Source organism: Procambarus clarkii, chromosome 58 (genome assembly GCF_040958095.1).
Source record: "Procambarus clarkii isolate CNS0578487 chromosome 58, FALCON_Pclarkii_2.0, whole genome shotgun sequence".
Lineage (NCBI taxonomy): Eukaryota > Metazoa > Arthropoda > Malacostraca > Decapoda > Cambaridae > Procambarus > Procambarus clarkii.
The window spans coordinates 12,159,374-12,172,415 of record NC_091207.1 but is presented as its reverse complement, the minus strand read 5'-3'; the positions used below and the strand labels follow the sequence as shown (position 1 = coordinate 12,172,415).

Genomic DNA, 13,042 nt, shown 5'->3' with positions numbered 1-13,042 from the left:
AGGTATCTATTTTACTGCTAGGTAAGAGGGGCATAGGGTGAAAGAAACTCTGCTCAATGTTTCTCGCCGGCACCTGGGATCGAACCCAGGACCACAGGATCACAAGTCCAGCGTGCTGTCCGCTCAGCTGACCGGCTCCCTGTGTAGATGGGCTTCAGCTCCTGGTCCACAGTGTGCAACGATCCTTCGCCGTGGTGCCGCTGTTTCGTCTCGCAGGACACCAAGTGTACTTGTGTGAAGTGATGGTGATGATTTTGTTGGTGAGGACATGTGTGAAATGGACTTTTTTACTGCACATTTTGATGAGCCGCTCATGGAACATATTGTTCACCAAACGAACATTCACGCGGCTCATCTCACTGAAAAAGAGTTAGCAGAATTTTCACGATTACAGCACTGGAAAAACACTACTGTAGGTGAAAGGTATGTATTTTTTGCACTATGTATGTTGATGAAACATTGTGTAAAATACATCATCTCAGATTATTGGAGCAAAGACCACACTATTCCAACACCTTTGTTCGTGAAATAAATGTCTTGAGAAAGGTTTCAGATACTCCTCAGGTGTCTTCATTTGGCAAATAATGAAGACCAGACACAGGATGATAGACTTTGGAGAGTAAGGCACGTTCTAAATGAACTGACTGTAAAGTTCAGAGATTTCTACGTACCAGCACAAAAGCTGGTGACTAACGAATCCCTTGTGCTTTTCAAAGGACGTGTTGACTTCAAGCAGTATATTCCCTCCAAACGCAACAGATTTAGACTGAAATGCTTTGATCTCTATGACTGTACTCACCTAATTGTATTCACCTAATTGTGCTTGCAGGGGTTGAGCTTTGGCTCTTTGGTCCCGCCTCTCAACTGTCAATCAACTGGTGTACAGATTCCTGAGCCTACTGGGCTCTATCATATCTACATTTGAAACTGTGTATGGAGTCAGCCTCCACCACATCACTTCCTAGTGCATTCCATTTATTAACTACTTTGACACTGAAAAAATTCTTTCTAACGTCTCTGTGGCTCATCTGGGTACTAAGTTTCACTTGTGTCCCCTTGTGCGTGTCCCGCCCGTGCTGGAGAGTTTGTCTTTGTCCACCCTGTCAATTCCCCTGAGAAATTTGTAGGTGTGAAACTGTGAAACAGGATTTGTGCTACACATGATTCTGTATACTGGTAGTAATGTAGACATTCCCGGTAACGACCAACATTGTTTCTCAGGTAGTGTGGTGAAGACATTGATGGCACCATGGCTGAACAAGGGCCACATTTTAATACACATAACTATTATACAAGTCCCTTGCTAACTAGGTTCTTGCTTGAAAATAGAAGGGCTCTCTTACACTGGACTTGCCCTTCACTACTATAGCTTCTCAATACATACTCACAATGGTGCATCAAAAAGGAAACAGCTTTGCAGAAAAGAAATTAAACAAAGATGAACATGGCAGACTCCATGGTTGCAGGCCAAGCAGGAGATCAGGGCTCCAGGAAGAAGTAAAAAGATGTAAGACACCCACCCAAACACCACATAAGCAAGGCAAGGTCATGGGACAAACAGCCAATAATGGTTGGACAACCCAGAGAAGAACCCCCCCAAACAAAAAAGTTGGGGAGAGTAGGAAGGAATGAATAGACTTAACACAACTGTGCAATACTTCCCATTTTCCGACACCTGTACAACTGGGAAAACTTGGGAACACGATGTAACATGTGTCTTGCACTATTTAAATCACTACAATTAGCAACCTTGAGGTTACCTTGAGGTGCTTCCGGGGTTTAGCGTCCCCGCGGCCCGGTCGTCGACCAGGCCTCCTGGTTGCTGGACTGATCAACCAGGCTGTTGGACGCGGCTGCTCGCAGCCTGACGTAGGTAGAAAGAAAAAGAAAAAGCAAGAAAAAGTATTTCTGATAAACCCCATAAAGAACAAGAGTTTAGGCATCAAAGTCAACTTGAGCAATTGTTTGTGTGCACCACAACTGTTGTGTGAAGTAACTGGGGCATACTGTATGTGCTGTGGCTGTCAGTATGTGAACTTTGGGTCAAGGCAAGTACAGAACTGCCTGTAAGGGGCAGCAGGGTAAGTTACTTTTATTGGATACTGAAGTTTCCAGCTTCCACAAGTGTCATGTTTCTTGGTATCTGTGTTCATTCAACTTTTGGAAGTAAATGTCTGGGCCTTTTTATTCTAGTTTTCTCCAAGTACCTTATATAACCGCATGGCTGTTATAGGGCCTCAACAGGCAGTAGCATATGTCTGTGACTCATCGCCCGCATATGTCTTAAGTCAAAACAGTCTAGACACACAGGATGGGAATATGTACGTCTAGGAGCAACAGAAGGAACAACTTCAAAAATTGAAGGGCTAGAACACCTGGTGTATAATTATGACTAAAGTATGCCATATAATTTAAAAAATAAAGTTACTTCAACTAACCATTAGGAACATTTCCCCCATTCAAAAGCTATTATAGGTCATTGGTGTGCCTGGTAATTTAATTCAACCTCGAGTATAGCTTCCACTATCACCAGCTCACTTCCAGAAGTCCAGAAGTTTTCTCCCACAATGATATCATTTGATCTCTTCCTCAAGAATATGTAACTTTAATTGCGATAAGAAAGAAGTAAACGAACCTACCTTTTCTTAACACGAGTGTTGGAGTTATGAAACCCGGCTCTTGGAACATTGAAAATGGAGACCGCATCTCTTGTTTTGGAGTCGTTGGGGACGAATATCTTGCCTTCTTGCTCTTAGTAGTCATATTCTCTGCTTCCAGCTCGTTTTGGTTATTCTCTTGGACATTCCTCCTCTTGTGGCTATTTTGTGGGATACTGAGCACCCTTTGCAACGTGGGACTGTCACGCCCCGAATGTGTCACTACTCCGACATTTAATGTACTTTCATCGCCATCCTTTCTCCTCTTTTCTTCTTTCTCTTCTATTTTTCCATTTCTCTCTGCAGCATCATCCTGCATGCATCTTACTGTGTTGTCATTGTGACGTCTGAGCCGAGCTTGGTCTCGAAGGTACTGAAGCCAATCTCTCCTTGTTTCACCAAGGTCTGTAAATATTTAGGGATTTTGTACATCAAATTACTATACTGTACTATACTTGCTATATATTACATTTCACACCTGAATAAGAGATTAATTGCTGTAGTTGTATTTACAAATAAGGATGTTCTGTAATTTACTAGTAAGTCATGAGATTAGAATAAAGAATGTGCAATACAATACAGTACTCTAATTAGCAAAGATAAAACTAACTAATAGTGGTCAACAACATTTTTCCAAACAAATCATTGAATTTATCAGTCTATTTGCAGTATATATATTCTATGAAAATGGTACTCGATATTAAAGATTAATAAATTTTACAAACAAATAATTAAAAGTACAGTATTAGTATTCACAAAAATAGAACATCGAGCTTAATGAAATGCCCCTTTCTGCGAAATGTCTGTGTGGCCATCTGAAGTGAGCTTTGTCTCCGTAGTTATACAGTGGTACCTCGGAATACGAGTGTCCCTCTATACAAGTTTTTCGGAATACGAGCAGGATTTGCTCGGAAAATTTGCACCGGAAGGAGAGGGTTGCCTCGGAACACGAGTTTGTTGATACACGTACAGGCCGACTAGCGCGTGGTGGCATGGCGATCGCGCCTCAGTTTACCAGTGCCTCGCGCCCAGCGACTATCCCGCCTCAATTCTTCACAAGGATTTACAGTTTTTTTATGTTTTTTTGGCCATTTGAGCCTAAAAGTTGTTATTATATATCTTGCCATGGGTCTCAAGAAAGCCAGTGGTAAGGTTCAACTTAAGAAAATAGCTGTGAGTAGATAGAGGCAGTAGAGGATGTCCCTTCTTGATTAAGAAAATGTGTGAAGTATGGGAAGAACTGCAAAGTTTTGTTGAAAAAACTCGCCCAGATAAAGCTGTAGCAGGCCGTTGAATTGACCGTTTAAATGACAATGTGATGTCTTACTACAGACAAGTGTTAAAATGTAGGGAAAAACATGTGTCTTTAGACAGATTCTTGGTAAGACAAGCCAGTCCTAGTGGTATGCAGGCAAAATGTGCCAGAGTGCACACCAGTGAAGTCCTCACTGCCTGATGTTATAATGGAAGGGGACTCCCCTTCCAAACAGTAACTCCTCTCCTCCTCCCTCCTCCTCCTCACCATCTTCCATACGCCAACAGCAGTCCTCAGCAAGGGTAAGTAATAACTTGAACATAGTTTTGTTGGTTTATTTAGATGAATTAGGTATAAAATTTAGTTTGAATTGAGGTTTTTGGGTAGTCAGGAACAGATTAATTCATTTCCCATTATTTCTTATGCGGAAATTAGCTTCGGATTACGAGTTTTCGGAATACAAGCTGTTTCCATGAACGGATTAAACTCTTAAACCGAGGTACCACTGTACCTGGATGGGGCTCTGGGAGTTCTTCTACTGCCCAAGCCTAGTCCGAGGCTAAGCTTGACTTGTGAGAGTTTGGTGGCCCAGCCAGCTGTTGCTTGGACTGCAGGCCCAAATATCCACCACAGCACGGTTGGTCCAGTCTGTGGTGGTTAGTTGTAAGTTATCCTTTGCTTATGCACTAGCCGAGATAGGACAGACCACAGTAACTACACCAGGAACCTATGAGACTATCCACTGGGCACAAAAGGCATTACAATTGTCTTTGCCCCCCCCCCCTCCCTGGAGCAGAGAACACACATGGAATAGAGATCAACCCAGTACTGAGGCAAGTAATAATTACCAAGAAGCATTAACACAGTATGACTATATAGCACTGTCTACTGCAACAATATTCAAAAGTTCCAAAACATCATTCAAGATGCCAAAGTAGTTAGATTCACTGATGATATTGAGGGACATGGTATACAGGGTACTATAGGAAAAGCAAAATTTCTGAGCATCCTGAAAATCAAGACAGTCAATATCAGATGACAACCAACCATAGAAGGAACAATGCAAGCCTGGCAACATGGTGCACGTCTCTGCTCCATTAACCCTTGCACTGCTCTAATCACCCTGTGGTTGGGCACATGGCTCAAATCACCTGGAGATAATTTTGCACATCACGTTGTTTAAAAGTCATGGCAGGTATTTAATACACATCCCATTCCTAGATAGATCTGGCAATCATCGCCCATATTGAAAACAAATTCTAGGTGCCTTAGTGTCCTTGTGGGCATTAGTAAACAGCTGCACACCATGTCTGGTGCATCAACTTCCAGCGAGCGACCAAGTGCAGCAATCAACTTTGGGGGGAAAATAATTGCCATGAAAAACAGGATTTTGAAGGAACTGGAAGATCCTAAGGAGAGTCAAATACAGTGGAACCTCCAGTGACAAGCAGCTCCAGTTACGAGCATTTCGAGTAACGAGCAAGCCACTCGCAGAAAATATGTCTCGACTGACGAGCTTTCGCTCCATTAACGAGCGTTCCCGCTGATTCTCGGACACCTCCGAAGACAGTTTTGTTGTTGTTTCGCAAGACTAGTTTTCCACATGACGAGCTCGGTGCTAAAATGGATTAAACTCGTTAATCGAGGCGCCAATGTATTACAAGTATTTACCTTGAAATCATCACTCAGATAAAGTAAGATGCTCTAACAGTAAACACAGCGAGGCTGAGGAGTGAGTGGTGATCGGCACAATGTAATACTGACAACAGTGTCATGCTTTCAGGCACAAGTTGGAACATATCTCATGCTACAATATGTGATGCTGCTGTAAATGTGACAATAGTGACCATGATTAAAGTGGTGAGGTGGGGAGAGGTGATCATGGTAACAGTGGTAGCATCATTCATGGTAGATACAACTTCTTTCATATCAAGTGAAGCAAATTTGCTTCCACAAGCTGCTAAGTCTGACGGAAATTGTGATAATGATTTGCACTGAGCATTGTGCTAGTGATGATCATATGCTAGTGATCCGAGTGTTGTAATTATTGAGCAAGCCACATTAATCATGGAGTTAGTGATGATCATATGTGAGTGGTGAGAGTGTTGGTGATCACTGTGTAAGCTACAGTGACCATGGTGTTAGTCATGATCATAGGAGAGTGTTGGTGGTCATCACTGTCGCTTGCACAGTCATCATGGTGGAGGGAAGTGTGTGTTGTCAATGGGAGCCAACTTGGTGGCACAAGCTACTAAATCTTTTTGAGATACATACAAGAGTTGTTACATTCTTGTACAGCCACTAGTACGCGTAGCGTTTCGGGCAAGTCCTTAATCCTACGGTCCCTGGAATACGATCCCCTGCCGCAAAGAATCGTTTTTTCATCCAAGTACACATTTTACTGTTGCGTTAAACAGAGGCTACAGTTAAGGAATTGCGCCCAGTAAATCCTCCCCGGCCAGGATACGAACCCATGATATAGCGCTCGCGGAACACCAGGCGAGTGTCTTACCACTACACCACGGAGACTGCAATGAGCGCGAGTCTGATGAAAATATGCAAATCTGATGAAAATGATTTTATTGTGGTTTTCATTTATTTTGGAATCTTGAATATTATCCATCACAAGATGTAATAAACTACAGTGGTACCTCGGAACACGACTGTCCCTGTATGCGAGTTTTTCGGAATACGAGCAGGATTTCCTCGGAAAATATGTCTCGGAAGGCGAGGGTTACCTCGGGACGCGAGTTTGTTGATACGCGTACAGGGCGACCTAGCGCGTGGTGGTTCGGCGATTGTCGCCCCTCTGCCCCTCAGTTTACCATTGCCTCGCGCTCAGTGACTACCCCACATCAATTCTTCACCTGGATTTTCAGTGTTTTGTTGGATTTTTGGTCATTTGACTATACAATTTGTTATTATATATCTCACCATGGGTCCCAAGAAAGCCAGTGGTAAGGATCAAGGCAAGAAAGCCCATGTGAGGATGACAATAGAGGAGAAACGAGAGATCATTCGGAAGCATGAGAACGGTACACGTGTTGTTGAACTTTGTAGGCAGTACAACAAAGCCACATCAACAATATGCACTATACTTAATAAGAAAAATGAGATTATGGGTGCTAAAGTGGCAAAAGGAGTAAGAACAATAACGAAACAAAGACCACAAATACTTGAAGAAGTGGAAAAGTTGTTATTAATTTGGATACACGACAAGGAGTTAAGGGGTGATAGTGTTTCAGAGGCCATCATTTGTGAGAAAGCCAGGGTATTGCACGAAGACCTTCTAAAGAATACCCCTGCAACGAGTGATGCAGATACAAGAGAGTTTAAGGCAAGCAGGGGCTGGTTTGAAAAATTTAGAAAGAGAAGTGGTATCCATAGTGTTACAAGGCATGGGGAGGCAGCCAGCTCAGACAAACCAGCCGCTGGACGATTTATTGACGAATATAAAGAGTTTGCAGAGGCTAAGGGATACCTACCGCAACAAGTGTTTAATTGTGACGAAACAGGACTGTTTTGGAAAATAATGCCTAAGAGGACATACATTACCAAGGAGGAAAAAATCCTTGCCCGGACACAAGCCTATGAAAGATAGGTTTACGCTTGTGCTGTGTTCAAATGCGAGTGGCGATTTGAAAATTAAACCCTTGCTAGTGTATCATTCTGAAAATCCAAGAGTTTTCAAACAGTATAAAGCGCAGAAAACCCATTTGTGTGTGATGTGGAAGGCTAATAAAAAAGCATGAGTGACTAGGCTTATTTTTTCGGAGTGGGTGAATGAAGTGTTGTGCCCTGCCATAGAAAAATATCTGCAGGAGAAACATTTGCCACTCAAAGCCGTGCTTCTCCTCGACAATGCTCCTGCTCATCCTCCAGGCTTGGAAGATGATTTGTTGCCCAGATACAATAAATTCCTCACAGTTAAATTCCTTCCTCCTAACACCACTCCTCTAATTCAGCTTATGGACCAGAAAATCATAGCGAATTTTAAGAAACTTTATGAAATTTAAGAAACTTTATGAAAGGGCACTTTTCCGGAAATGTTTTGAAGTGACTGAAGCCACAAACCTCACCCTCAAAGAGTTCTGGAAACAGCATTTTAACATTTGTAGTGCTTTAAAACTCGTTGACAAAGCCTGGCAAGAAGTGACTCAAAGAACCCTGATCTCTGGCTGGAGAAAATTGTGGCCTGAATGTGTGAGAGAACTAGACTTTGAGGGGTTTGAGCCTCTAAATGATGCGCCTATTGTTGAGGAAATTGTTACTCTAGGCCGGCAAATGGGCTTGGAATTGGATGGTGATGATGTGGAGGAGTTGGTGGAAGAACACAACGAAGAACTGACCACCGAAGAACTCCAAGCCCTTCAACAGGAACAGCAAGACAATGCAGCGGATGATTCTACAGTGGAGGAGGATGAGGCAGTAGCGAATGTCCCTTCTGCAGTAATTAAGAAGGTGTGTCAGATGTGGGAAGAGATTCAAACAATTGCTGAAAAGACTCACCCAGAGAAAGCTGTAGTAGGCCGTTGCCTTAAATCTTTTCAATGACAATGTGATGTCTTATTACAGAGACAGCTTGCGAAGAAGGGAAAAGCAAGCTTCCATGGACAGATTTGTGGTGAGAAAATCGAGCAGTGAGCCTCAACCAGGACCTAGTGGCACTCAGATAAAACGTCCCAGGGAGAGCACACCAGAAAGGTCCTCACTGCCTGATGTGATAATGGAAGGGGGACTCCCCTTCCAAACAGTAACTCCTCTCCTCCTCCCCCCTCCTCACCATCTTCCATACGCCTACAGCATTCAACAGCAAGGTAAGTAATAACTTGAACATAGTTTTGTAGGTTTATTTAGATGAATTAGGTATAAAAATTTAGTTTGATGTGGGGTTTTTGGGGTAGTCAGGAACGAATTAATTCATTTCCCATTATTTCTTATGGGGAAATATTAGCTTCGGTATACGAGTTTTCGGAATACGAGCCGTCTCCAGGAACGAATTAAACTCTTAAACTGAGGTACCCCTGTACTATAACAGGGAAGTCCAGCCGAGGAAGTGTCGAGGGCATGTGGTCACTTGAAGCCACACAATGGACACTTATTCTTTGACCTGCCAAGTGAAGCATATTTGATAGAAGGTTTAATTCTGATGAAAATGGGTCATTGTAATGCTTTATGATCTTGTTGCTAGCAGTGATGGAGCATAGGTGTAAACAACTATTTTTCTCAGTGACAGATGCGAATCCAATCCATGCAACGATATGTAAAAAGAGCACAAAACTTCTTAACTGCTACCGCTGAAACTATGATGGCCTTGGGCAGTTAGCAGCCTTAGGTTGGACCGTTCCATGTAGGAGCTCTCAAAAAACATCACTTAAGCAATAAACTGGCCAAGGACACACTAGGTAGACAGCATAAACACAATTATAAAGAGTAAGTTGGAAGTAAACACAAAGTATAGGTCCCTGTAGCATCATGTTCCAAGGACCACTAACTCCACTGATCTCAAACATTATATATCTGGTCCCAGAAGAGGATCCATGAGTTTCTGAAGTGGTATCAGGCACACAGGTGAGGATGCAGGCAGCTGCACCCCCTAGGTGATCTCAAGTGCCATCTGGAGGTGGTGGTTAATTTAGGGCCATGATAGCAGTGCCAGATGTGTCCTGGCATTCCCATGTAGATTAAAATGCAAAGCGTTGCGGATATACTGTATGTGCATCACCTTTTGGCCGAAAGCTACTGTGCCTTGTGACAGATAAGCACACTAGTACACACACACACACACACTAGACTGGTGGGGATCTGGAGTTCCCTGAAGAAGAGAATGCCCCACCACTCACAAAAAATACAGAGGAAGAATACCAACACCTAGTGATCCCAGACAATAAGGCATTAGGCATTCTGTAGACTCTTCAAGTCTAACAAAGTCACGGCCTAATGGTAGAATAGCAATGACTCATCTCTAACTCAAGCCCATTTGAACAAAAATGCAAAAATGTCTTCCAGTGACCTCCCACAGAACAAGAGTCAAACTTCCACCATACCCCAAGGGAATGGTAGAAGCCCACCATGATCTATCAGCTTCTTGCATCTCTTGCCTTAGCCAGCACTGGACGTGCTGTCTCTGAAGATTCAACCAGAAAATTGGAAATATCTTTCAATGTCCGTGTGACCCCAGGTTATAAGTGTGCCAAGCATACTATCAACTTGACCATTGAAGAGGAATGCCTACTGGTCAAACCTTGTCATGTTGTTCAGCACCCTCAAGGCAGAGCAGTTGTCTCAATATATGTGTGTGTCATCAAGGTTGACTCAGGAGTCCCATCTGGTAATGCACTTGGGTACTAACAATGTTTGTTTACCGTATGCAAACTACCACTTACCTTATTTCTCTCTCTTTATTAAAGATGTGCTTTTTGTTTTGCTTTGCCTTTACTTTCTGGCCAAGTTTACTATACTCATTTTGGGTTGATCTATGATTTTCCATGTTCCCCTCGCCTCTAGGGGTTCCCTAGACTCTGATCTTGGTGTTTGGAAGGCCTGCACGAGTCAAGAGACCTGGGAGTATTATAGACGTCTCTGTGGTACCAGAGTTAATGCACCAGGGAGCTCTTTATGGACCAGCCCAGAAAAGTCACCATGCAATATGAAAACTCAAAGAGTTGACACACCCTGCTAACATGTCCAGTATTATTATATCGTAACACTCAGCAGTTCCTGAGAAACAAGCCACTGAACACTGGAACACCTGGCACCTTTCTCCAGCACCCCTGAAACTTAGCCTCTTGACACCCACGAGGCCAAACATCCAGAAACCATTTATCGTATTCTACGAGTGTTGCCTAATGGGATGGAAATGAAAGGAAATACAATACAGACTATAAAACACATTGCTATACTGTACTGGCAAAATTCCCTTACAAATGGGTGAAATGTCTCACGGCCTGAGACCAGCACTAGGGTGTCCAGACTTGGATGCATGACAAAACCTCAAACAATGCCATTTTTTCTTAATACATCTTTGGGTATTTTACATGTAGCATTCATTCCAGTATCATGTTATATGACAATTACTATTTTAATTCATACTGGTTTTTTTTAAGATGAAAAACCAATAACAATCTAAAGTATTCAAAGACTAGTGACTTCATCCTAAGGCTTATGGAAAATACTTGTCAAGAAATATTATTGTATTTGTAAGTTGCACACACACATGCCCGAGAAGCAAATGTATAATACCATAAACTAACTAATGTTCTGATATAATGTACTCTTCCTTACCCTTTTTCTTCACTTGTTGGTACCAACGATACACCCCAACCGACACCTCACTTCCCATGGCCAGCTCCATTCTCAAAACACTGTAATCAATTATAATGTCATTAACTGAACATAAATAACTTTAATTTAAACAAAATTATTTTTGTATGTACAAAAGCAAACAATTTAGAATATTTTTTGTTCTTTATCATCAGATAATTAAATATTTAAAATCCAAACTTTTTTATAATGGATGTTTTCTAATAGAATTAATTTATATCAGATTAATATATGATTTTTTATCAGATCAGATAAGCCAGTACAGTACTTGTATTTTTTTAACATAGGTGGGTACAGGAACTGCCGCTTTCGTGTTAGCAGGTTGAGAGCTTCCCCATCCCATAGCTCATGATAAGCCTTACCCACCTGTTTCCCTGGAACACCACCAGCCAATCGGTTAACAACCAGGTACCCATTCACTGCTGGATGAACAGAAGCATACAGTTAAGGATTGGCGCCTAGTCAATCCTTCCCGGCCAAATGTGCTACCAGTGCACCACAGGGACTGGTAATGAGGTATCACCATCAAACGGCTATATTGCTGTAAGAACATTATCCACTTGGTGGATCATGTTCTTACATGATCTTGGGGTGACACCTCAGTGTCACCATCAAACAGGTGTACGGCTGTAACAACATGATCCACCAGTAACTGAGGTGTCACTATCAAACAGGTGTAAGAGGGTTACCGTGTACAGGGAGGGAGGAGCAGCACACCTGACAACACCAACACTCAGTGTTTGTGTCCTCCCGCCCCCAGTGTTGTGGAGGCTCGGCCGCAGCGGTGCCACATCTCACCTGCTCAACATAGCGGCTGACGCTCTAAAGTAGCACACTTTTAATAAGAGTAGCCCAATATTTTGTTTAGTGACTGATATACGGTTTTCAAAGTAATATATTTTAATACATAGAGAGCTACACGATTTTAATGATTTTATTATTATTATCTCTGCATATATATAATACAAAAATGTGATAATAGGATATAGCTTACTAATTGTACCGAGTAAACAATTTACTCACTCCAATCTCTCATTTGCTTAATGGCAACTCTCATTAGCACTAATTATGAAGCTCAAATCTTTTCCCCTAATTATAGTTAACATTCTTTCCATTCTTCTAATCTATTGGAGGACGGTGAGGTGTAGTCCAATCATAAAAGCAATCGAGAAGCGATTAATCATCGGACAGCACCGCTCCTGTGCCAGGTAAGTTACGGGCTCACCATAGCCCGTGCTACTTGGAACTTGTTCCGAGTATCTGAATCTATAACAACAACAACGATTAATCATCGGACAGTACCGCTCCTGTGCCAGGTAAGTTTGAAAGTTTTAGTATTACTAGAAATACGGGAAAGAAGCTCGTTGCAGGCTTTCGCTAAAAAATTATAGCATCTTGAGTATTTTGAAACTTTTCCTGGGGTCTTAAAGTTGTTTTGTCTGTTAGTGGCCAGAAAATTCGTAAGCAAAGTTCACTTTCTCCAGACGCAGACATGGAAGTGTGGTACAAATTAACATGAAGCTTTGCATGATTCTTCAGGCTAAGCATTTCAGGTGCGAAGTTTCCTAAGTCAGTGTGAAGGCTACACTGATCGGCTTCATCTTTTTTATAAAGTAAATTCATCCTTTCAAAATCATCTAGGACTGGGTTCATAAATGTGAAATTATAGCTTATTGACGGGATCAGAGTACATTGAAAATAGTTGCCTTGCAACATAGTTAACACAAGAGTAAGAAGCGATGAGGATGGGATTTGTACACATCACATTATAGAAGCATAAATAATCATCATTGACTTCTTGACATCA

General features: G+C 42.1%; 1 protein-coding gene across 1 annotated transcript in view; it reads right to left on the bottom strand.

Moving 5' to 3' along the window:
• Positions 1–13,042, bottom strand: part of LOC123767977 (breast cancer type 2 susceptibility protein) — a 78,176-nt gene that overhangs the window by 43,060 nt on the left and 22,074 nt on the right. Inside the window, exons 2-3 of the mRNA XM_045758216.2 lie at positions 11,197–11,276; positions 2,640–3,062 (exon numbers count right to left, since the gene is read on the bottom strand). Coding sequence (XP_045614172.1) covers positions 2,640–3,062; positions 11,197–11,266 — 493 coding nt within the window. The 5' untranslated portion in view covers positions 11,267–11,276. The remainder of the gene's footprint in view (positions 1–2,639; positions 3,063–11,196; positions 11,277–13,042) is intronic.